A 25,998-nucleotide genomic window follows, 5' to 3' on the forward strand; every position below is an offset into this window, starting at 1 on the left:
TTGCTCAACAAGTGCCGCTGAGGTCCAGGGCTGTGGTTGCTGGACCTTCAAAATAAACGAATCCAGCACAAGGCTTGATGTGTGAACAAGAAGAAAGAAGCATATGAAGCTGTCACTGCCCAGGAGCAAAACTCTTCCCTTTTTGAAATGCTTAACGCCTATGGAAAGTGCAGCTTTCATGTGGGATTAGTATACAATACACATAGTGCACAAAATATGTGCTCAACGTTTCTGTTACCGCCCCACAGTGGGTTGTTCATAATTAAGGTTTAGGGAAGTCAGTAACTTCAGGTGGATTTTTGACTGTGCGGAGGGTCAGGTGTTCAAAGGTCACATGTATTGCCATTTTAATTTCTAAAATAGATTTCACTATCAGATTAGCATTTGCATTCAAAACGTGTTCCACAGCTCCACGCCATCTTGAAGAGATCATGTGATGACAAATGGGGCGCATAAACAGCCCACCTCACACAGAGCCTCGCACCAAGTAGGTGCGTAGTAAACCTTCATTTCGTCCCTTTCCACTCATCATCAGGAAGATATATTCATGGAGGATGTTCAACAAAGTGATATTTACGTGCAAGAAATCAAAAGAGAATTCTTCAGTTCATCCTTTCCTGAGGACAATAAAATGCGGCTCCTTCATGAACTGCACGTCGCCTCTCTCAGGCCGTCAGTGCATGATCTTTGCAGCTTAGCGATCCCCCTGCAGACACGCTTTTTTGCCCAGTTGCCCCAAAGTTAAGGGTATATCTGGTCTCCTCCAGAAAGCCATTGTTTTCTTACATGTGTGTGTCTGTGTGTGTGCACGTGTGTGCGTGTGTGTCTGTGTGTTGGTGTGTGTGTGCGTGTGTGTGTGTCTGTGTGTGTGTGTGCGTGTCTGTGGGTGTGTGTGTCTGTGTGTGTGCGCGCATGTGTGTGTGTCTGTGTGTGTGCGTGTATGTGTGCGTCTGTGTGTGCGTGTGTGTGTCTGTGCGCGTGTGTGTGTGTGTGTACGTGTGTGTGTTCACTTAAAAAGGAAAATGTTGGGGGATAATAAGGGCTGCTTTTCCTTTAAGTTGAGGAGACGGAAAATTTAAGTATTCATTTTCATGCCCTTGCCATCTCTATTCTTTTCTCCATATTAGTTAGGCTTGTTGTAATGAAGTTGGCCTGAAGGGGAAGCTGGGTAATATCAAATAACCATGACAAGTGGATGAAGCGGGTACAATTTCCCTTTCTCCAGGCTTATAAAACAGACCCAGGGACAAGCCTGATCATAAGTATTTGATTGGCCTTGGCTCCAGTCGTTTTTGAACGAGCCTCTGGTGAAGCTCTTGGTCACAGAGCTTCTCTGTGGGATGAGCTTCTCCCCAGAGGCCCATCGCACCCGGGTGCACGGCGGTCGTTTCTGCGGCAGACCGTGATGACGCTTTTAAGCCACTCTCTTTTGTTAAATTAGGTCAGAAGGAGCATTTTCCCTCAGACTTCAGAGAAGAAAATGGACTTTTAATTTTTTTTAATTCTAACCATTTTGGTTGGATTTCGTTTCTTTTAAAATGGCCTAGGAGCGATCTTCTGAAAACTTGATTTCAGAATGCTGTGTTTGAATCTCTTCTCAGCCCATTATTCCATACCTTGTTCAACAAATATGGATTTTCTCTATTAAATTCTCATTTACCTGCTCGTGGTTCCTGGGGTAAGCCGCTCACCCCACTTAGCTTTAAAACAAATCCTGGCAATGGTCAGAAGTGTTCCTTTGTTTTAAGCCCTGCGTCTTGCTCAAATGTTGGGGAAATGAAAGAAATCTCTTTGGCCTAAAGCCCTGAGAGGATTCAAATGCAACTTCTTCGCTTTTATTATGCTGTGAGCACAAATTTGATCATTTATTCCTCAAAGGAAAATATACACAAAATACCGTCTTTGATTCTCCCATTACAAAGTGAAAATTTCTAGAAATGTTTAAGAAGAACAAATATCCTTGGGATTTTTATCTCAAAGATAATAATTTTATTCTGATCTGCACTTCAGCTGTTTCTTGTAAAATATCAGCTCAACAAGAGTAGACATTGTCACATTGGAGTGAACCACATGTTAAGTGCACACTAAGTTCCCGTAAGATATTTTAAAAGTAAGCATCTCTGCCACGTATTAAAACCTCGATCCTCTTCCAACAGTCTCTATTGAGTCTAAAATGTGAACAGGACATAAAAGTGAAGCAATTTGTCTGGAGTATTTTTGGCACACTTGTAAAGAATTCCCTTACATTTAAGATTTCTCTACCTAGCCTCAACAGCAGAGAATATACTGAACAGCATACATGAGAAATAAAATATAAAGTCATTGTTTTCCCCAAAACCATAGGTGGCTTCTAAATTCTCTCCCACAACCATCCTCTGGTACTGTGCCTGCTTGCACCACTTCACTAATTTGTTTAACAGAGGAGGAAGAGAAATTTGAAATTAAAGATGAAGTGATTCAATCATAAACGGATTGCAGGGCTCCCAGGTGGCATGGTGGGCTATGTGCATTGGGCTGCTAATCCCAAGATCCGCAGTTTGAAACCAGCAGCCTCTCCGTGCGAGAATGATGAGGCTTTCTATCCCATAATGATTTAGTGTTGGAAAGCCACAGGGGCGTGTTACTATGGGTTGGAATCCACTCCTTGTCAGTAAGTTTGGTTTGGTGGTGGTTGTTTATCTGTTTAGGAGGGTAAAGGTGAAGTCCCTTGAGGTTACAAGATTTTCCAAAGGGCATTCTTCCAGAATGGATTCTTTTGAACAGATTTACGTAACTTCAACTTGCTTATGTGCGCTTTTCTAAATGTTCTCCCTGAGAATCCCATGAAGTTCAAGTTACGGGCCATTTCTTCCCTGAAAGTCACTCAATTTTGACTCATAGCCAACCTATAAGAGAGAGTAGAATTGCTCCATAGAAGTTCTGAGCTTGTAAATCCCTCCGGAAGCACAGGGTGGTTTAGAACCACCAACCTTTCAGTTAGCAGTCCAATGCTTATTTAACAAAGGTGGCACCAGGAGCCCTTCTGTTAGATACTAGCATTGTATTCATACTATTTTCCTGAGTTTCATACACCTATTATGGTTGCAGAGCTAGCCCTATTCCTAGGAGATACATGCTGAAATATTTGAGGGTGAAGGTGATGCCTACAATTTACTCATAGTTGGTTCAACAACTGGAAATAATAACTTCAGTAAGAAGAAGCGGAATACACACACGCACGCACGAAGAAATAGATGAAGTACGGCAGTGATGGAAAGAATGTGGTAATCAGTGAGCCTAGCTTACGGGGAGGAGGTGCGCATCAGACTATTTTTGCAACTTATCTCTAGGCATGTACGTTTTAAAGTATACATTTTTAATGCTTGGTCATTTCTGTTTTATTTATATATTTTTAAATCCTTTTATTGGGGCTCATACAACTCTTATCACAATTCATACATACATCCATTGAGTAAAGCACACTTATACATTCGATACCCTCGTCAGTCTCAAAATTCGCTTTCCGCTTGGGTTCCTGGAATCAGCTCATTTTCTTTTTTTCCCTCCCCCTCCCTCCCCGCTCCCCACCTCCCTCATGAACCCTTAATAATTTATGAATTATTATTTTATCTTGGGGATGGGCAACAGAAAATATACATTTTAAATTACAAAAGGATATTAAAATAATTTGAATAAATATTATATAAACATTTTAATATTGAAAAGGAAGGAAGGTCCATCTACCCCAGCAGCATGTCTGGAGCATTAAAAAAATAAGTAAACCTCTGCCAGACAGATAATTAAAGTCATCAGTGTCCACCAAAACCGTTCTTAATGAAGGCAAAATGAATTCCTATACATACAAAAGTCTCATTAAAAGATCCAATAATTTTATACTTTTTCATCTTGAAAACTCTCCAGCTATCATTAATGAACATTTTGATAAAAGATTCCATGGGAGAATATTGATTCAAAGGGAAGGAAACGTGGAACAGAATTTTCAAATCTCATGAACTCCAGACTTCTCAGAAGCATGAAGCTTGGATCAACTCCTGAACCTGTCGCCCTGTGATCATCTTTAAACCTTAAACAAATTCCTGAAGTCTTCTTAAAACCAGGATTGAGCTTAAATACATATATCCCTTGAGTGTTATATTATTTTAAGAGCTATCTATCTGGGGTTGACTTGAACACCAGCAACTTGCAAGATTATATAGGGCAGTGAATGTTATATAGGGCAGTGAATGTTGTTAATATAGGTACTCACTCTCAAAAAAAGTAGGCTGAGAATGGTGACACGGCTTGCAGAACGTAATCAAAGTCACTAAATAGTACACGTGGAAACTGTTGAATTGGTAAGTGTCTTGAGGGTACCTTCTCAATAACAACACAATAAATACAATTTTATAAATATTTCTCCAGATGTATATGTTGTTTATTTTGTTAAAAAATATTGAATCTCAAGATGAATAGTAATGAGAGTAGTTATTTTAAATCTATATTGTCACGAGAATGCAGAGCTGCTTAGAATTTTCAAGAGCTCGCAGGGCTGCAAACCCCTGGCATCGATGGTTACTTCAACGCAGGGGTTCTCAAACGCTGCTCTGATTGGACCCTGCCTCCAACTTTGCTGTGCATTGGTTCTGACCACAGAAACTGAAACACACACACACACACACAAATAGTATGTTATTTCATGTGCTCTGGCACATAAAGATGTCTTAATTCTTTGGTATTTTTTTGATTCCCCCCTATATTCTCCAGCAGTTTACAAAATCAATAAATGAAGAGAAAACAATACTAGCAGGAGGATTTGAGAGTTGTTTATTTCATGTGTTAAATCTACAAGGAATTGTGCTGAGAGAATTATGGTGTTAAGACCTGCTGAAGTTGACATTTTGATTGAAATAAAAAGTTTAAACAAATAGAATGAGATAGAGGAAAAAAAATTTTAACTTAAGATTGAATATACCAAATGTAGTTCTGCACGCCAAATAATTTTTGGCCAAAATGCATTTCTAGAACGAGTGTATCGAGTGCTAGATCTAACAGCCACTGTCTCTTTTCTCAGAGCCTCTATCGCCAAGCCATGGAAGAAGCCAAGAAAGAAGGTTATGATTTGAGAAGTGACGCCATTCCAATTGTGGCTGCGAAGGCCTCCCGAGATATTGCCAGTGATGTAAGAGCTAATCAAATCCTAAATACTTGTTACCACCAGGCCAGTGGTCTGCATAAAAATCACACTACTAGAATATAGGTGGATATGACTTTATTCATTCCCATTGTATCTTCCTTCAGTGCATAAGCAGAGAAACCGAGACTCTGGGTCAGTATGTAGATGCCTTGCCCCAGATCATTGCATTACAGGGTGAAGCCTGAGGAGGGCTGCTGTTCCCTTGACGCTCGCCAAGAGTGAGCGCCCTGATGAAAATCAGATGAACACCTGTTGGACCAGCCTGATGAAACCTCAAGAGCTTGTCTCGTGATAACACTCAAAGCACACAGTCTGGGAAAGTAATGAAACAAGCCTTCTGAGATGCTCCTCCATCATCGGAAGAAGGACATACAATAGCCAAAGGCGAAAAGTCTCCTGGCGATGGGGTCCACAAAATTAATATTTCCTTGCCTTAAAAACAAAGACATCCAATTCCTAGACAAAGTAAACATGAATCTGAGGGTGGCAAATTTGTCCATTTCAAAACTACATTTCTCAGAGAATTGCAGAGGTGAGATTAGTCCTCAGAATACCCAGCGAAAGAAAAGGCGCATTAACTGGGTGCACTTATCCCTCGGGTGTGTTTTCAGCTGGGTTCACCCAGAGGATGGATTCTTGATGGATTCTCGTGGTTTATCAGAGCCATTGACTTCCCCCTCTCCAGATGCACTTTTTGTTAATATGTGATTCTCTAGCGCAATATAAAAGCATCTTTTGGGAGGTACCATGTGGTAATGTGCATATTAGCAAAACACGTCTCTTTTTAGGCGTAAGCGTGTATCTGTGGATTGGATGACCACAGCAAGTTTTCTGAAACACCCAACATTCCGTGGCACGCCCTCCACACTCACTGAGTTATTTTTTCCAGTACAAATACAAAGAAGCTTACCGGAAGCAACTGGGCCACCACATTGGCGCCCGGGCCGTGCATGATGACCCCAAGATGATGTGGTCCCTCCACATTGCAAAAGTGCAGAGTGACCGTGAGTATAAGAAGGAATTCGAGAAATATAAGACGAGGTACAGCAGCCCAGTGGACATGCTCGGGATCGTCTTGGCCAAAAAATGTCAGACGTTGGTCAGCGACGTGGACTACAAGAACATCCTGCATGAGTGGACCTGCCTGCCCGACCAGAACGATGTCATCCAGGCTCGGAAAGCCTACGACCTCCAGAGTGACGTGAGTGTCCGCGGGGCGGGTTTTGCATGTTCCACCCAGATAGGGGACATGACCGTGATTGTGACTAGTGCTATGTCTCTATTTGGATTCTTTTAAGTAATCTTGCATTGAATAGTTGAAAATAATTTCTCATTGGAAACACAGCAGTCTTCTTCGATTTGTTTTCTTCCCCAAAAAATTATAAGTAAAGAGGGATAAAAATGTACCGATGATCAGATATACAAGTATATATCTTCCTGTAGTGCCTGGGTGGTGAAAATTGTTAACATTTACCAAAATGTGGTAGTCCAACTCTACCCAGAGTTCCACAGATCAGGGATCTGGCTGTCTACTTCCAACAAGCCAGACATTAAAAACCCTGTGGAGCACAGTTGAGTTTTGTTGTGGTCTTTGTTGTTTTCAATATACCTTCCTAAACTCCAGGTGTCTGTTCTCTGAGTTACAGGAAACATTGTCTTTAAAAATGTACTGCCACTGCTTTTTGTTAAAGGGGCAGAAAGTGAGTGTCGGCAGTGGAGGGAGGTCTAAAGAGACTGAGTGGGAAGAGTTGTTGTTGTTGCTGTTGGGTGCTGTCAGGTCTATTTTCAGCTTCCAGCCACCCCATGTAACAGGTTTTCCAGGTGGTGACCTGGATCGGAGTGGATCACCAGCTCTTTCCCCTGTGGGCGGCTTGGTGGGGTTGATCACACTGAGCGTGTTTTAATGAGAAACGCCCGTAGAGAGTCACAGTCTCAGAAACTCACAGCGGGCAGTTCGACCCTGTCCTAGGAAGTCACTAGGAGTTGGCGTCAACTCAGTGGGCATGAGTTTGGTCTGAAAATCTTATGGAGCACAATGGGGTCGCTGTGAGACAGCGTCGCCTTGACCACGACTGCCTTTGCTGTTACTGGAAGTACATGGAGGGAGGACTGCATCGCCTGTACACTGCTGCATTTCTTCCACGCACTTGCTTCGCTGTGATTCTGAGGACCCCAGCTAGAGTCTATGTGCTGCCCAGAGTAGGGGTCTAAGTGTGTGCTCCTGCTTGGAACTGCTTTCTAAGGTTGAGAAACGCTGCCCCTGTGTCACCATTGTGTCATATCCTTCAGGACTTGTACTTTAAAAAAAAGTTTTCATTCTTAGTACGACCTTCTGTACCAACAGCTGCTCAGTGTCCAATCGTGTTTACGAAGTATTGAATGATTAATTGACTTTAGCGCCACACGTCACCTGTTCTCCAAGACACTTGTGTTCATCTAAGATGTTCCGCTCTCTGACCATCTGTTTGAGGAACTGATGAACAAATGGGATCTTCTCTGTTGATTTGCAGAATTTGTATAAGGCAGACCTGGAATGGATGAAAGGCATTGGCTGGGTTCCCATTGGTTCCTTGGAAGTTGTGAAAGCTAAGAGGGCCACAGAGATACTGAGTGATAATATCTACCGTCAACGACCAGACAAACTCAAGTTCACAAGTATAACGGACTCGCTAGAGCAGGTGCTGGCCAAGAACAATGCCATCACCATGAATAAGGTGAGGTCTCTGTCCTCGTCGCTAGATTCAGGCATCCATCAGGAAGAAAGGCACATTTCTGATGCGTTTGCCATACATTTTAAAATGCATTGTTGTGACACTGCCATTACGTAGTGATATTTATAATAGCACAGTGACTTAGTGATGCCTCCAAACATGACGCTGACGGTGAGATTACTATGGTGCTGCAGTTATTCAGGTATTTCACAGTACTTTCCTAGCTAGCTGTCGCACACTGCAACCAGGTATATGCTTTTAAAACCTGCTAAAAAATTTTTAATCATTTTATTGGGGGCTCATACAATTCTTATCATAACCCATACCCATAACCCATTGTGTCGAGCACATTTGCACATTTGTTGCCATCATCATTCTCAAAACATTTGCCTCCTACTTGAGCCCTTAATATCGGCTGCTTGTTTCCCCCCTCCCTGCTAACTTTTTTGAATGGAAAGAGTAATGAAGTAGTGAGCGAAATATTACTCCTGGAAGTAGTAACGCACCTTAGCTCGTTTTGTGTCTCAAGGAGAAGTGACTGACTACAAACCGGAGTAAAATGTCTGCAAACACCACGACAGTCTTCCTCTGCTTTTCTCTTAGCGCTTATATACTGAAGCCTGGGACAGTGACAAGAAATCAATTCATGTCATGCCCGATACACCAGAAATCATGCTGGCCAAACTCAACCGAATCAACTACAGTGAGGTGAGTAAACTCGTTTTGCAAAGAACAGAAAGGCCAAAATGAACTACTGTCAGTAACTGTTTTCTGAAGTGAAATGTATGAACACATGTATCGCGCATGCTCCAAACTGTCAGAGAGAGAGAGAACTCCCCACGATTGCCCTTTGGGCTATGGGGCAGGTTCAAAAGTCGGCCAGCCTCACATAGTCAAGAGCTCCGAGATCGCAATGTGTAAGGAGAAATGTTGTGATCCATCTGATACTCTGAAACTCTTTCTTAATGTGGGTATTGAGTCTTTATTTCCTTTATGCGACAACTTTAACAATTGAAATCCAAGTAATGTCCATTAAACGCCTCATAAATATGGTCTGAGTCTACTATGCCCCCCCTCCGCCCCCTCTTCCCATCCTTCCTCCCGCCATCATTTCCTGGTCATAAACCAGGCCCTGAGCTGAAACTCACTGCATCATTAGGCCCTGTGTTATTCTGGGGCTTTAAGATACTCTGGTTACCATTTATTTGCAAGAATTTTTTAGGCATCTTTACCAGGACCAACATTTTCCTTAGAACAATGATTTCTAAAGCCCAGTCTACAACAAAAGGAGGAAGAAATAAGGACAATACAGTGAGTTTTGAATAAAACCAAACAGAGTTCCTCTTTAAAGACTTAAAGATTCTCTCTCCTTCTTTGGTAATAAGATGGCCCTTCTTTTGCATTATGATGGCAAGAGCAAATCGTTGTTTTCTCCGTGTTCTTTTCTGACAAAATAAAATGTTGACAACCAAATGCTGAATGCCTCCAGTGTCCTAAATCTATCAGCTGAGCAGATTCCAAAGCGGAGGCCATGTGCCTTGATTACCCTGAGCGCCTGTGAAAGAACGTGATCGACAAACCACTCTCACGTTTGATTGGGTGGATTCATTGCTGCAATGGAGGGTGGGGAAATTTAAGAATAAGTCACTTTCTTCTTTTATGAAAGGAATAATGATTAACTACTCTCTTTCCTCCAGAGACTCTATAAACTGGCCCTGGAGGAGTCCAAGAAGGAAGGGTATGACTTGCGTTTGGACGCCATCCCAATCCGAGCAGCCAAGGCTTCCAGAGAGATCGCCAGCGACGTAAGTGGATGGTTTTGTACGGCGTGTTTCAGAGGTGTTGACAAGTGGCGAAGGTGTTGACAAGTGGCGTGTTCTAGAGTGTTCCTTGCCAGAACTTTATAGTCATTCCTATCCATTTCCATTTCCTTTCATCATTCCCATGTATCCAAAGTTGCAGGTGAAAATAATGAATAGTACAAAACACTAAATTTTAAAATCATTTTTTAAACTATGTTTGAGATGAAGTTGTCTGCCCCTGAGGACTCCAAGGCCACTTCAGTTTTACTTTTACTTTTTTTTTTGTTGAGCCACTCAGACCAATATTTAGATCCGATGTGGAAGGAATCTGACGGAAGGAATCTTTTTCCGGCTGTGAGCCTTGGCTCTCATATTATTTATTTAGGTTTTTAAGGAAGCTTATTCTACGTGGTTGGACAGCCCATCTTAACAATTGAAATCCAAGTAATAACATCCATTAAACGCCTCATACATACGGCCCTGCCCCACCCCTTCCGCTCTTCCTTCAGCCCTCCATGATTTCCTATTCCTCCCATCTCTCAGCCCCAACCCTCCCTCATCCCTGGCCTCCTAGTAGTCTCATCATTGTTGCAAAAACCATTTTTTCCCTTGGTTTATACTTATAGTAATGATGTCATAAAATATGCCCCAAATTCTTAAAACTTTCAAGTAGACAGAGGCTTCAGCCCAGTAGATAACTTGTACTGAAAGGTCAAAGGCATTGAAAGGTTAACAAGGGAGTGGCCCTGAATGAAATGGTCTTTGATCTCAATGTAATATATATTTAACTCAAGCGGGGAATTCACAATACATTCTAATTATAAAGGATGCAGTTTTAAAATACTCTTATTATCAAAACATTGTTTAACAAAGAAAAGACCATGTCTTTTAAATGAATAAATACTCTGGATGTTTTACATTTACTTGAGCAAGCAAATATAAACTAGGAAGTATTGTTTAGTACAAAGAGAAAAAATATTAGGAGCCAGTAGCTCTGTGTTCAGTCTCAGCCCAGCTACTGACTTGTGATGTGACCTTTGAACAAATAACTTCAGCTTCGTATTTCATACAGAGGGGTTCATAAAATGACCTTCCCTCACAAGAATAGTGGAGAAACAAAGAAACAATGTGAGTGTGAAGCTATGAAGTGCCCTGTACATAAGGTGTCTTCACCATCAGACTTACACCCACTTCCTATTTTCAGTACAAGTACAAAGAAGGCTACCGCAAGCAGCTGGGCCACCACATTGGGGCCCGGAACATCCAGGACGACCCCAAGATGATGTGGTCCATGCATGCGGCCAAGATCCAGAGTGACCGGGAGTACAAGAAGGACTTTGAGAAGTGGAAGACCAAGTACTCCAGCCCAGTGGACATGCTGGGGCTGGTGCTGGCCAAGAAGTGCCAGATTCTTGTTAGCGACATCGACTACAAGCATCCCATACATGAGTGGACCTGCCTGCCTGACCAGAACGATGTCATCCAGGCTCGGAAGGCCTATGAACTTCAGAGCGATGTGAGTGGGTTGATTGTTCTTCAGCCATGTGTCTGATGGTTTAAAATAAGGTCTGCAATCTTTTTGTGCCTTGGATGAAGGACAAGACGAATGGGAACAATAAGCTATGTATGTATGCTTTAAGCTAGAAGCAGTGGGGGTCACTAGGGTTGTCACCTCATCTACTTCCGTGGACCTCCTCCCATTCCAGCACCCTATGTAATTTTCATTGCAAATTTTAATCATGTGATAAATATAACCGTAATGACTTAAATGTAACATTTTATAAATTGTATGAATATGAACAACCAAACTTTTTTGCATAATCTTTCAACATTGAAAGACAACATTATTTGTTACAATATTAGCAATTGAGCAGAAGCTATTAAATTTTTTTCCTTTTCCTTTAATTACTACTTTTATTCTCAAAAAGTTATGAATGTACATTCACAGTTATGACCCGCCACAATTTTCTGGAGCTGTGGCGCCAGGAAATTTGACAAAATCAGTGACGATAAAAGCACAGCCAACACTGAAGACAACCGTGCATTCTTGTCGTGTGTGGGGGTGACACTGCGTGACTTGAAAAGTCATTGTAGTTGGATTGTAATGGCAGCTCTAAGCTTAGTGCTTTAGAAAGTTCAAAAAGCCAATTGGCATAGTTTTATTGATACATGTAAGCTAGACTTGCAAAAATGCTTTTGTTATTATAATTTGATAAAGGGGCTGTTTTATTTAAAATATTGCATTTCCGTAGCTCTGCCCACAATCCATTTTGAAAGATTTCCCCAGGGCAGAGGGGAACACACTAATTCAACTTGTGGTCAGCAAGACATGCTCAGCTTCTCCTTGTGTCACATGACAAGCTGTCAAAGGCACTGCCCAAAGAGATTGGAACTGAATGAGTCCAACCCAAATGTTAATCCCGCACAACACGGAGTGATCAACCAACCCCGAGAATAGACACTTGGTTTCAGGAGGCAGGCTGTGATTTCCCTAACTTGATGAGGTCTTACTGGAATCGTATATTAATAAAGGGAACTTACTGATCTTCAACATATCCAACTTCAGCTCCATCCAGGCCTTTGACGAGCTGTGCTAAGTCAAACTAAAGCAACCCTATGGGCTGACCCCAAAATTTACACAAATGAAGTTCAGAATCCACTCGTCTATAGATGTTCAATCAAAATCAGGTACCAGACTGTCTAGGTCATTTCTGAAAGCTTTGACATCCTCTCATTTCCAGGCTATTTATAAGGCTGATCTTGAGTGGCTGAGAGGCATCGGATGGGTTCCCATTGGCTCTGTAGAGGTGGAGAAGGTGAAGCGAGCTGGAGACATCCTGAGTGACAGGAAGTACCGACAGCCTGCAGACCAGCTCAAGTTCACATGCATTACAGACACGCCAGAAATTGTCCTGGCAAAGGCCAATGCCCTGACGATGAGCAAGGTGAGTCCCCAGTTGCTTGATATTGCCCAGTCCCATGTGGCCTGGATGTATCTTTCAGAGTTTAAGGTTCCTCATAATCCCATTGCTGCCGATGGGATTCCATCTCCTGCTGACTCGATAGGACAGAGTGGAAATGCTCCTTCGGGCCTCGGAGATTGTAACTCTTCCCTGAGACAGATGGCTCCATCTTTCTCCCAGAGAGTGGCTGGTGGGCTCGAGCTGCCGACCTTTCCGTTCATAACTTCATGTTGTGTGCACGGTCCTCCTAGAAGAGAGTCGCTGGGCCGTCTTCTCATGCCAGCCTTCCCCAAGGCATCTGCTTGCATTCTGATTGGCCCTGTATGCTTCTCTCTGTGCACATGCATACGTGTAGCGTGGGGTGGGTAAGGCGCACACACTTCCCAGTAGTGACCACCTCTTCCGTTCATTCTCCCAGGCAGAGCAGACTCGGGCCACTGGGTCCCTCTGTCCATCCAGTAAGGAGCATAGAGCCATTTTGCATTTCACTCTGATGACGGTTTCAAGGCAAGACGACATAGTGGACAGTTATGATCACTTGCTTAGGATACTCTCCACCCTTCGATGGCTGACATCGCTTTTGAAAATGAGCTTCTATTGCTGCTTTTGCTTCCCTCACCCAAGAAAAATGACCGCTGTCCCCTCTAGCATTCTATCAATCTGTTTACTGATAAGGGGCTAATTCTTTATTCAATAAGCAGGCATTTAATATGCATGTCTTAGCATTTCATTGAATTTAACTGAACTCTTGCCACACCTGCAAGGAAGTCTTCCAAGCATTTGCAAGTGCTTAGTGCGGAATAAGAACCAGATCTCAGATAGCAAACTCCAGAGAGTTTGGCATATACGCACGTGCTAACTTTATATTACACCACACAACAGCAAGCACGTGGAATTTGTGAGTGCCTACGGTGACTTGAAACTGACTCTATGGGACCTAGCAACACCAACACTATGACACAGACTTCTAATATACATTATGATTTGATCTTCCAAAAATATCCCATGAGAAAGGTATGAATATCTCCCTGGTAGAGATGAAGGATATGAGAGTAAATGCTCTCCTCAAAATCATATAGCCTCAAAATATTGGAGTTGGGTTTGAATGTGGGATTAAATTTGAAGTCTAGCGTTATCTCCTAAACTACAGGTATGTAACCGTGCTTCCTTTTTAGAAACTCCTTTTAAGCTATAAATTCACTGAGTGAAAAGACTCACTGAGGTTAGTAGCTATAACACTGCTATCGAAATCAAACCAGCCTCACTGCCATCTAGTCAATTCCCACTCACCGTGACCCTGTAAGGCAGGATAGACCTGCCCCAGTGGGTTTCCAAGGCTACAGCTCTTTACAGGAATAGAAAGCCCCTTCTTTCTCCTGTGGACTGGCTGGTGGTTTTGAACTGCTCACCTTGTGGTGGGCAGCCCAATGAGTAACCACTACACCACCAGGGCTCCCCCACTATACAGCTTTTAAAATATTGACTTGTTTTACCCTCACACTATCTTTGTGTTTCTCTGACCTTCCATCAAATAGCCTAGAAGTGAGCGATTTTGCAGTTCAGTGTTCGCCTGTGGGTTTAGTTGGATTCGAGGATGACTGTGCATGTTGTTGGTTTTTAATAAAGGGCTTTCTCTCTCCTGCAGCATTTATACACAGAAGCCTGGGATGCTGACAAAACCTCCATCCACGTGATGCCGGACACCCCTGAAATCATGCTGGCCAAGAGCAATTCTCTCAATGTCAGCCACGTAAGCGATTTCCTCGTTGTTGTCCAAGTCTTCCTAGAAGTAGTTCAAACATTTTGTTCGGCCTTAGCGGTCCTCTCCTTGGAATTGGCTGCGTTAGCTTGCTAACATGCCTTCCTTTCTGTTGTGTGTGATCCTCTTCCCAGAAACTTTACACTAAGGGATGGGATGAATCAAAGATGAAAGACTATGACCTGAGAGCCGATGCTATTTCCATCAAAAGTGCCAAGGCCTCGAGGGACATCGCCAGTGATGTGAGTATCGTCCCAGGATCCCCGTGGTCCTCACAGTGGTCAGCACCCCACACCACTACTGGGGCCCCACCCTTTGTAAGGGCTCCCCCGTTTACTCCTCCAGTTCCACTTTCCACCCCTCCCAGACCCTTTTTTCTTTGTTGTCATAAAAATAAGGAGGAAAACCTCCCTGCTGACTCAGAGCGACCCTGTAGGAAGGGTAGCGCTGCCCCTGTGGGTTTCCAGACTGCCACGGGAGAACGTCTCCTCTTGGAGATGGATATTCACTTTTCTGTTGTAGTTAAAGGGACTGCACCGGGGGTTCTGCCAGTGAAGATGCCTGACGGCGCTACATTTCCTTCTATGGTGGCACTGTTATTTTATTTTATTTAGTCTGCAGCTTTCTTTCTTTCCTTCTTTTTTATTAGTTGGGAATGAATACGTCTATCAGTCCATGTTTCAATTACATCAAGTCCAATTGTACAATTGCCACCACAATCAGTTTCCAATCAGTCTTTCGTCGACCCAAACCCCTTGACTTTGTCAGCACGAAGTGTTTTTCAATGGCTGAGATGCGAACATGTCTGCTATGTGAATTCCTCATCCATGTATTTGGGGACTTGCGTGTTGTCTGTGCTTGTTAGTGTGTGTGTAACCCTAAACCGGTTTCTAAAAGTCGATTTCTGGCATTTTAGTACAAATACAAAGAAGCCTATGAGAAACAGAGAGGCCACCACATTGGCGCGCAGAGTGTGGAAGACGACCCCAGGATTATGTGTGCCATCCATGCAGGGAAGATTCAGAGTGAAAGGGAGTACAAGAAGGATTTCCAGAAGTGGAAGACCAAGTACAGTAGCCCAGTGGACATGCTGGGCATCTTGCTGGCCAAGAAATGCCAGACTCTGGTCAGCGACATCGACTATCGGAACTACCTGCACAACTGGACGTGCCTGCCTGATCAGAATGACGTTATCCAAGCCAAGAAGGCCTACGAGCTACAGAGTGATGTATGTAACCATTTTAGTACTGGAGCTCTGTACTGGAAGGGGGAATGCGAGGACCCGGATTTGTCCCGGCCGTGCCTCTGTGGATAGGTCCGTAGGTTGTGCACTGGGTAACACCATGGGACACCATTCTCCTTGTCCAACACCTATTTAGGAGTTATGTCATGCAGAGCAAGAGAAAGACAACCCTGGTTTGGGCAGGTGTTTTATTCCAGTCTCAGATGACAGATTGTTTTCTTATACTATTTTATTATTTCCAGGAAGGAAAAAAGAGGTTCAGGCAAACAGCATCCATCCGATTAAAATAATACTCATAACAGCCACTGTTAGCTTAGATTTAAGACACTAGCCAGGATTTCCTTGGATCAATAATTCAAGAGTTCAAATAGAATGACATTCAGCCAACTCGTTGTCTTTTTAACTTTCAATGATGTAATTTTTACGGCTACCAACTAGTTACCATGGAATTCAGTATTGTAATCATTTTATTATTATTGGTGGGTAGTTGGAATAGTGATGATTTTACAAATGATTTCTGTTAACAAATTGAACACCCCCAAGCCAGGTCAAAGTCTCAGCCCCTCAAACCCACGTATTTTACTTCCCAACGCAAGGATGGCGTGCGTGTCTAACATTCCAAACCAATGCTGTGCTCCACTTCTTGGTAGAACGTGTATAAAGCAGACCTGGAGTGGCTGCGTGGCATCGGCTGGATGCCCGACGGCTCAGTGGAAATGACCAGAGTGAAGGGCGCCCAGGACCTGGTGAATGAAAAGCTCTACAGAACGCGACCAGAGGCCTTGGCATTTACTTGCATTGTCGACACCCCGGAAGTCGTCCTGGCAAAAGCCAATTCTCTACAAATGAGTGGGGTAAGGACCTCTTGCTACCGAGCTTTCCTTTGGCAGGCTTCTGTCCCCGGTGATGCCTCTCAAGCAGAGCCAGGACGCTGACTGCTTTCCCGGAAGACGCTGTGGTGACAGCAGCTTAGTGACGACCTGCAAAAGGCTGAAATCTAACGAGTCTCAGCGTACCTTTCCCCTAACACACATGCACACGCACACACACACATGCACACACACACACACACACTTTGAAGCACGAAAATGAAAAATATCACTTCGTCGCAACTCAGAAAAAACAAATATCTATTTAATGCCTCTTATTAGTTCCTGTTGAGTCAGTTCTCCTCGTGGTAGCCCCCTGGGTATTAAACACTGAACTATTTAGCATTGTGCTACATATTAAATAGTATTGCATATATAAAAATGCTTTCCAAATTAAATAGTCCCTCAGGCCTAAGGTTTCAGATAGCTATTCTCTACCAATATCACTATGTTTAAACCATATCTTCCCTCTCTTAACAGAAGCTGTACCAGGAAGCGTGGAATAAAGACAAGACCAACATCAGCATCCCTTCGGACACCCCGGTCATGCTGCAGGCCCAGATCAATGCCCTGCAAGTCAGCAATGTAAGGAGCGTAGACAGGAAGTGCCCAGGCCCTTCTGGAACAATAGCTGTCCATTGGGGCAGTGTCTTTAAAGGATAGTTTACACACCTTCAAAGTAGTCATGTCTTGGGGGGTTAAATGTGTTCCTTTAGCCACGATTGCCAATATAAAATGGACAGAAATTTCTCTTTTTAACTTTAATTTAGATATAAAACCGAGTGCCTAGACTGCATGGGGTGCGATACTTCAATGCTATTATCCACCTTTTTTTACATTTAAAAATTGTTTTAAATCATTTTATTAGGGGCTCATACAACTCATCACAATCCATACATATACATACATCAATTGTGTAAAGCACATTTGTACATTCATTGCCCTCATCATTCTCAAAACATTTTCTCTCCACTTAAACCCCTGGCATCAGGTTCTCATTTTTTCCCCTCCCTCCCCACTCCCTCATGAGCCCTTGATAATTTATAAATTATTATTTTGTCATATCTTACCCTGTCCGACGTCTCCTTCACCCCCTTTTCTGTTGTCCATCCCCCAGGGAGGAGGTCACATGTAGATCCTTGTAATCAATTCCCCCTTTCAAACCCACCCTGCCAATATCGCCACTCATACCCCTGGTCCTGAAGGGATCATCTGTCCTGGATTCCCTGTGTTTCTAGTTCCTATCTGCACCAGTGTCCATCCTCTGGTCTAGCCAGACTTGCAAGGTAGAATTGAGATCATGATGGTGGGGAGAGGAAGCATTTGGGAACTAGAGGAAAGTTGTATTATTCATCCTTGCTACATCAAGCTACCTTTTAACCTGGAAGTTGTTGTTTTACCGTATATACTGGAGTATAAGCCAAGTTTTTTCAGCACATTTTATTTTTGTATTTTATGTAACTTTTTCCTTCTTTTTAAAATCATTTTATTGGGGGCTCATACAACTCTTATCACAATCCATACACACATCCATTTGTACATTTGTTTTCAGCACATTTTTATGCTGAAAAAGCCCCCCAGTTTTGTGTGTGGTAAAATTAGGTGCCTCAGCTTATACTCGAGTGTGTATGGTATATCTCAGCTTCATAATATTTTCATTGGGAAAAATTAAATCACCATTCAAGAAAGGGTAGGGCACAGTAGTCTTTCTTGTCCTTTAGACCTTTTGATTGACCCGAGACCCGATATGTGTGACATCTCAAGACAAGGAGAATCACCCAGAGCCATGGTTTAATTCCATCCAAAGAGCAAAACAGCTATTAAATCCACATTGCATCCCGTTAGCAGAGAGCCCTGCGTAGTCATTGCCAAGAAATGGTTTTTTAAAATCTCATCAATAGTATTGTAATGAAAGGTTCTCTAGCTTTCCTGGACAGAGCAGGAGCAAAATGTAGAACAAAAAGTGAAATTCCCCCAAAAGACCAGACTTCTTCGTCTGACAAGAGACTGCAGGAACCCCTGAGAGTAAGACACTCAGACGCGTGTCTGACATGAAGTGGAAGCCATTCCTGGACACCACCTTCCAGGCAAACCATATAAATACATGCCGGTAACACTGAGTAGAGGAATGTGTTCCTTAGAACAATCAGTCACGCAAAATCGAAAGGACAGCATTTGCCCAAAAGCAAAGATGAAGAAATAGGGTAAAAAAAATTGATGCAAAGAAACAGGATCCAGGCTGGGAAAGGGGAGAGTGCCGACACGTGTGGGGAACAGGGAGTGCTTTCTGGACAAACTGGCCAATGGGAAACTAGTGTGCTCGGTCCTCTTCCACCTCAAGCACCAGCTCATGGCACCCCACGTGCCCCAAATTCTCAGCGGATTCGGCATCTCCCTCGGCGCTGCGGTGGCGCAGTTTTCATGCTTCCCCTCTTGAAACATTACATGGGTTAGACGTTCATCTCCACACTGTCCGTCTGAACCGCCCTGAACTCCGCAAGGAAAGCGACCGACCGACCGAAGCAACAACCACTGAAAAATGCATGTTTTCCCTCGCGCTGGCTTTCCTTTACATAAACGTTTTCATTTACATTGTGAATACTTCGGGTGTATGCGGTTATTTTACGTGCTTGGTAACAAACCTGTCCCTTTCTTCAATAGAAACGCTACCAAAAAGACTGGGATGAGGCCAAGCAGAAAGGCTACGATATCCGAGCGGATGCCATTGAAATCAAGCGCGCAAAAGCCTCAAGAGAAATCGCCAGTGAGGTACAGTGCATTCCTTCTGTGTTCTCATCCAGGAAACACACATGGAGAGCGAGCGCGTCAACTTTGTCTTGTCCTGAAACCTCCTGCCCTCAGATTGCTTTGAACGGCTCGGTAAACACGAGGCGAATGTAGGAGACATATCCGTGGAAATAGCCTCCAGGTTCTCTCAAAGTACACATAAAATACCATGGAGGGTCTATTTGAAATTTGGGGAAAACATATAAGACGTTTTGAAAATGTCATTTTGTCCCCCCTCAAATGTTTCTAACATATTTCGTAGACATATCATAATAGTTTCATGAGAAACCTAAGATTTAACTGGGGTTTTGTGTGCAGCATACTACACTGGGATGGATGCATGGATGTGCACTGGGATTCTGAGTCACCTTGTAAGGCTCAATTTGCGGCGGGGGGGGGGGGGGGTGGGGGGGTGGGGGGGGCAGGTGTTAACCATTTTTAAAGCTAGCCGATGAAGCTCCCAGCTCCAAATCTCTTAGCTGCCTCTGACCCCTCCCTCTATGACCTTCTCTCTTTTTATTTAATCTCAGGTAACCCATTATTTGCGTCTTCTCCATTTCTATCGCTAAAAACCATAGTCCACAGCATCTGCCTTATTTTTATTTCTCCTCAGTCTTTACTGTCTCCCTCCCACCTTCCCTCCCTTCCTTCTTCCCTTGTTGAGGTACCAATTGACCCCTCTGGAAATGGGGGAAAGAGCCCATCCTCCTCTAGCTCTGGGCACTCATCAGATGGAGACTCTCATCCACAGGCTTTTGGTTGGCATCTTCCCACCCCTGTAACATGCGTCCTCCTGGTCTCATCTCCGAAGCCTGGTTACAAGTCTGAGTTCTCCCTCCCCCGGGGTACCTTTGGTTCTCTTGGGAGGTTGGCTGATCTAACATTTCACCACTTCCCTGCTAGGCAGCCTTCGAGACCACAGTTGCTTTCACTGTGCCTTGTTATCTCCAATCAAAATATGTTCTGGTAATAGTGACTACCCCATGGAAGGCTTACACAGGATTATAAAAACCTCTGTTCAACCCTTTTAGCCCCCAAATCTCAGCAATCCCACATGGATCAGCCTGAAACATTTGAAGCGCTCGTAATAGCATCTGGTACATAGCGATTGCTCAATAAATGTTAGTTATTACATTTTCGGTCACGCTGTTGCCCTCTTGATTTGATTCATGCCCTGAAACCTTGCCAGTGTTAAGCTAATTTGCCATAAGCCTAACAAAATGTTCTGAAAACATTGAAAGATAAGTCCTCTTCATAAATTATTTTCATGTGTCTTTCTATCTGTTTCTCCCCACCCCACCCCACCCAACTTCAGTACAAATACAAAGAAGGTTACCGGAAGCAACTGGGCCACCACGTGGGTTTCCGTAGTCTACAAGATGACCCCAAGTTGGTGTGGTCTATACATGCTGCCAAGATTCAGAGTGACAGAGAATATAAGAAAGCTTATGAGAAGTCTAAAGGAATTCACAATACGCCGTTGGACATGATGTCCATTGTTCAGGCCAAGAAGTGCCAGGTCCTGGTTAGCGACATTGATTATCGCAACTACCTACACCAGTGGACATGCCTGCCGGATCAGAATGACGTGATCCAGGCGAAGAAAGCCTATGAACTGCAGAGCGATGTACGTATGTTGTCACCAGGCTCGGGGCTGTGCCTAGGTGTCATCCCCTCCGTATTTCCCAGGGGTCCAGTGCAAACAAATAGTGATGAGTACAGGGTGGAAATGCTCTCGAGGGCTTCTGAGCTCCTGAGGTGACTTCCAAAGTGCCTCTGGGGGGTGGGGGTGGGGGGTCACACCACCAATCTTTGGGCTAGAAGTCACTTAACTGTTTGCACCCCCCAGGGAGTCTTGGTTGGTAGATTTAATAGAAGCTAACATAGTCCATGCAATTCAAGGTAGTAAAATAATTCAAACAAAAAAGCCAACAACCAGCTTCTATCTTGTGAAGGAATCCATCTCATGGTAGCAGGCCCGGAGTCATCAAGCTAAAACTCAATCTTTTTATTTAGTTCTGTAGAAAATATCCAGCCCCAGGTGTGCCGCTCTATGAAGTTATTGTAATTGCAGAAACCGATGTCAGCATAAGGAAAGTTGGGTTTCCAAGTCTATCTGACACAGACAGGGAAAGATGCTTTTTCCTTGTTGTATCTGCACCTAAAGCCCCTTCCCTCCTCAGATTCGTATAGCTGTTCTTCCTCGTGGTACTGAGAAGACTGACTGCAAGTCAGCAAAGAAGCTCACCGTAGCATAAGAACAGCATTGTGTGCTGTGTGTGAGCCCAGCTGGGCTGGGACCAGCTCTCCGGGATGTGTCTCAGAGACGATACTCCCGATGATAACATTTAATATTAATTCTTGCGTTTTACACGACGGGCCACCCAGCTGATAAGGCAGAGGAAGTGTGCGGTTCGTTAGCCTCACCCACGGTGTGTTCTTCTCCTTCGCGCAGAATGTATACAAAGCAGACCTGGAATGGATGAAGGGTGTCGGATGGTTGCCAGAGGGCTCTGTGGAAGTGATGAGAGTGAAGAATGCCCAGAATCTCATGAATGAAAGGCTGTATCGTATAGGTCCCGAGGCCTTCAAATTCACCAGCATTGCAGACACCCCTGAAGTCATCCTGGCAAAGATCAATGCTGTACAGATCAGTGAGGTGAGCCGGGCGGATGACAGGCCTAGACAAGGTGAAGAAGTTTCCATCAAGAGGAATTCTAATGTAAACTTTCAGTTGCTAATCCCACCCGGTTGGCACCAGTGCGTAACCAGATACACCTTCATATCATCTATAATCTAATAGCACCACATGCCATGGACTTTGATAACTCTTTGGTCAACATAAGGGAAGATTGGACATCTTCATGTTCCATGGACCCTGATACACTTTGATCATATTATGAAAACCTGCCTATAATATCGTCCCAACAGTTACTATCACAGTCACCACATTTCCATCTCTCTGTTGCTATGAAATCATGTGAAGTGCAGGGCAGACCCCAGATTGGACAAATTGGCAATCATCTGGGGGTAAGAATACCAAGTCCTGATGAGCAATGTGGATCATCAATTCCTTGTAATACGAATGAACCTGCCAGATGATTAAATGTAGATCCGTGGAAGAGCTCTTTTTGCTACCACATTTATCTAGAATCTACATTGTATCACACATTAATATATGCTTGCTATTGAGGGCACAGCTGACCCCTTTGACATACAAAGACAAATCAAGCCAAGATGTGATCTATATTTACACCTGAGCACACCCGCCCCCCAAATTTTAAAGTCTACCTTTGATTTTATTCCGTGCAGTAATTGAATTATTTGCTAATGAACCCTGCTTCTGTTTTTCTTTTTAACTTAACCAGCCATTGTACCGCGATGCGTGGGACAAAGAAAAGGCTAATGTGAACGTGCCAGCTGACACCCCAGGGATGCTGCAGTCCAAGCTCAACGCATTGCAGATCAGCAACGTGAGACGCTATGCCTGCTTCGACTGTGCCGTGCCATCTGTCTGAACGAACCTTCTAGGGAGCTATTCCTTAGGGAGTTTAGTACAAGCCATTTCCCTGCCATCCTGCCATTTCTGCCCATGCAGCTTTGTTAAGTTACTGTGTGTGTTTGTCTAGATGTGTAGGTCTAATCCAAAAATATGTGTCTCTGTTGGAAGGAAAATCACCGTAATTTTGCCAATAAAACCACACAAAGATGTATCAACCTAAGTGTAGCAACACGAGAGGGTCTCAAAACATTCATAGAAAACTCTATTTTCCTTTCATTCCATTTTCTTATGAGCTTTTGAAGCCCCTTTGTACTTAATCCTCCTTTTTTACTGGGCCATCCTTGCTTTTGTCTTTCGAACGCTGAACAATGAATGCATCCCACCCCACTCCACCCCCACCTGGCGTTTCACATGATTTATATCCACCTTTTAAAAACTATGGAGTGAGAGATTTACTCACCGTCATCAAAGTTTTACAGGAATAAAGCTTAGCCTATTTTATTCAGAGTAGGTGAGATTGATTTTCCGTGTTTCTGTTTCTGTCTCTCCTTGCACACTTCAGTAACGCTTACTCTGTAGCTCCCTCTTCAGACTGACTGTGGCGTTGCAATCTCTCTTGACAGAAACACTATCAGCAAGCTTGGGAAGACGTCAAGATGACAGGGTATGACCTCCGAGCCGACGCCATTGGATTCAAGCAGGCCAGGGCATCAAGGGATATTGCCAGCGATGTAAGAGCTCCACGTGGCCCAGTCTTAACAAACGCTAACTGGTGGACACAGAGGGGTTGACTATGTATCCATTTCTAATTTAATCCCTAAGGTAGTCAGTTTAAATAAAATCCGGGTCATTGGAAGGAGGGTGCTATTTTAAGGAAAAAACATCATAGAGCAATTCGAGGCTCCCCCTCCCCCTGCGCTTGGTTCTTCTCTTCTCTATGTAAGCACACACTTTGACTTTGTGCCCAAGTTTCCCCGTACCAGTTAATTTGCAAGCAATGACGGGTACAGAGAATTCTGTTTTTCCCCAGAGTGGGACCTGCATGCTACTGGCGGTTCCTGTAATAGTTTTAGATAGTACAAGGTCAACGGTTGTTGTTGTTTTTCTTTTTTTAATAGTGAAAGTGTTTTCTTAAATGTACACTAGAAAAGTACTGGTGTTTTCCCAGTTAGATAGTATTACAATTGTATAATAAGATTTTTAATTTATCCAAGCCAAAGAACCGAGCTGATTCAAAGTAAAGGATGAGGGAGACGTGTTAGTTGTTGCTGGAAAGACGGGCGAGGGTGTCAAGGAAGAGCCAAGTTGTGGGCAGCGCCAGACAAGGCTGTATTGGGCAGCTACTCCGAAAGCAGAACTCTGGAGGCCTTAGTGGTTATCCCCACGTTTTTGTGGAAAGAGATAGGAGACAAGTCAACGTGTCAGAGTGTGAAACTGACTTATAGATTTAAAGACAAACTGTCCAAAGAAAAAATAACCAAAAGGAGATGGAATTATTCTGAGCAGGGTCTCTAGACAAGAGCCAGTCTGGGGGGAAAACCACTCTTTTCTTCCTTTCCCGTCTCCTAGTACCTTTACAAAACTGCTTACGAGAAACAAAAAGGCCATTATATTGGATGTCCCAGCGCCAAGGAAGATCCCAAGCTGGTTTGGGCGGCCAAGGTGTTGAAAATGCAGAATGACAGGCTGTACAAAAAGGTCTACAATGACCACAAAGCCAAGATCTGCATCCCCGTGGACACGGTGGCCATCAGTGCTGCCAAGGAAGGCCAGGCCTTAGCAAGCAATGTGGACTATCGCCAGTACCTCCACCAGTGGTCCTGCTTCCCCGACCAGAACGATGTCATTCAAGCCAGGAAAGCCTACGACCTGCAGAGCGACGTAAGTGTGCGGCCGTGTGGGCGAGCCCAGGAAGGCCTCCGGTGGAGATCTGTCCCCCAGGAAGGAGCCTCCCATAGCTGTGCCCGGTGGTTCCTCCCACCCTTGGAAAACTCACACTCTCCTACATAAACATGTCACTCTAGTATTTTAGCACTTTAATCCGTTGCGTACTTTCCTTCTGAGTTTATGCCGAAAATTTCCAGTTCGTTTTTTTAAGATGCTGCTTAGAGGACTTTTCTGCAGATATATTACAGTGTGTCGCGTTTGCATTTCCATGGCCCGTCAATCAGGTCTCCTCGTAGGAGAGGGTTGGCTTCCTCTATGATGTCACACAGGCATGCTCCAAAACGCACTCCGAGCGCATTCACTGAGGTGGAGTCGATGCAGACTCCCGGCGACCCTGTGGAGCAGGGGAGAACTGCCCCTGATGTGTTCCCAACACTAGCTCTTTAGGGAGTAGAAAGCCCGGTCTCTCTCTCAAGGGGCTGCTGCTGGTTTCAAACTACGTACCTTGCGGTTAGCAGCCCAACACATAACCACTATGCCACCAGGGCCTCAAAAATGCACCAGTTTCCTTTATTAAGTCTCCACAACATGCCACTTACTAATTTGTCTAAGACTTTTAGGTTAATTCACAATTTCTTCCCATAGTTCCTTATTTCTTGTGTAAAGTGGAGATCTTCTTTTCATGATCTGAACTTGGTTCTCTTAAGGCTAAGGAATATTTTCTTACAATGAATAAGTTTTTTCCCAACAGTTTTATTGACATATAATTCATACATCTTATAATTCAAGAGGTCGCTCACATCAAGAAGAGTTGTAAAAACATCACCAACATCATTTTCAAATGTTTTCTTCATTATTTTTACTCCTCATTAGCTCCCCATTTCCCCTCAACCTCCCCTGTCACACCCCCAAGTAACCATTAATCCAGTTATTGTTTCTATTGATTTACCTTTCTTGGTTTCATTTAGAGAAAAACATTTTTTTCCCCAAAAGAAAAGCTTGTAGTTCGTTCAAGGATCGTTTGCTGGCCCTTAGGAGTGTTTTCCAGTCCAGTCTTTTGGGGCACCATGCCCTGGCCCCAAAGTCCACTTTCAGCATTCCCTGTGGACCTTGCCACTCCATTCCCTTGCTGTTCCGCTGCACTCCCCCAGTGCTTTGCCTCGGTGTGGTGGGATCAGGTCAGGTGCAATTCCCACACTGTGTCTCCGGTGCTGTCCCCTGTATCGCCCTTAGTCACTGCGGGGGCATCATGTCTCATAGAAGGGCCAGCCATGTTGTTCTCTCTGTGGACTGGCTGCTCTA

General features: G+C 43.9%; 1 protein-coding gene across 1 annotated transcript in view; it reads left to right on the forward strand.

The window, feature by feature from the left end:
- Positions 1 to 25,998, forward strand: part of NEB (nebulin) — a 236,896-nt gene that overhangs the window by 116,429 nt on the left and 94,469 nt on the right. Inside the window, exons 66-75 of the mRNA XM_075529049.1 lie at positions 5,051 to 5,158; positions 6,063 to 6,374; positions 7,684 to 7,887; positions 8,488 to 8,592; positions 9,582 to 9,689; positions 10,891 to 11,202; positions 12,428 to 12,631; positions 14,295 to 14,399; positions 14,543 to 14,650; positions 15,325 to 15,636. Coding sequence (XP_075385164.1) covers positions 5,051 to 5,158; positions 6,063 to 6,374; positions 7,684 to 7,887; positions 8,488 to 8,592; positions 9,582 to 9,689; positions 10,891 to 11,202; positions 12,428 to 12,631; positions 14,295 to 14,399; positions 14,543 to 14,650; positions 15,325 to 15,636 — 1,878 coding nt within the window. The remainder of the gene's footprint in view (positions 1 to 5,050; positions 5,159 to 6,062; positions 6,375 to 7,683; positions 7,888 to 8,487; positions 8,593 to 9,581; positions 9,690 to 10,890; positions 11,203 to 12,427; positions 12,632 to 14,294; positions 14,400 to 14,542; positions 14,651 to 15,324; positions 15,637 to 25,998) is intronic.

Source organism: Tenrec ecaudatus, chromosome 13 (assembly GCF_050624435.1).
Source record: "Tenrec ecaudatus isolate mTenEca1 chromosome 13, mTenEca1.hap1, whole genome shotgun sequence".
Taxonomy (NCBI): domain Eukaryota; kingdom Metazoa; phylum Chordata; class Mammalia; order Afrosoricida; family Tenrecidae; genus Tenrec; species Tenrec ecaudatus.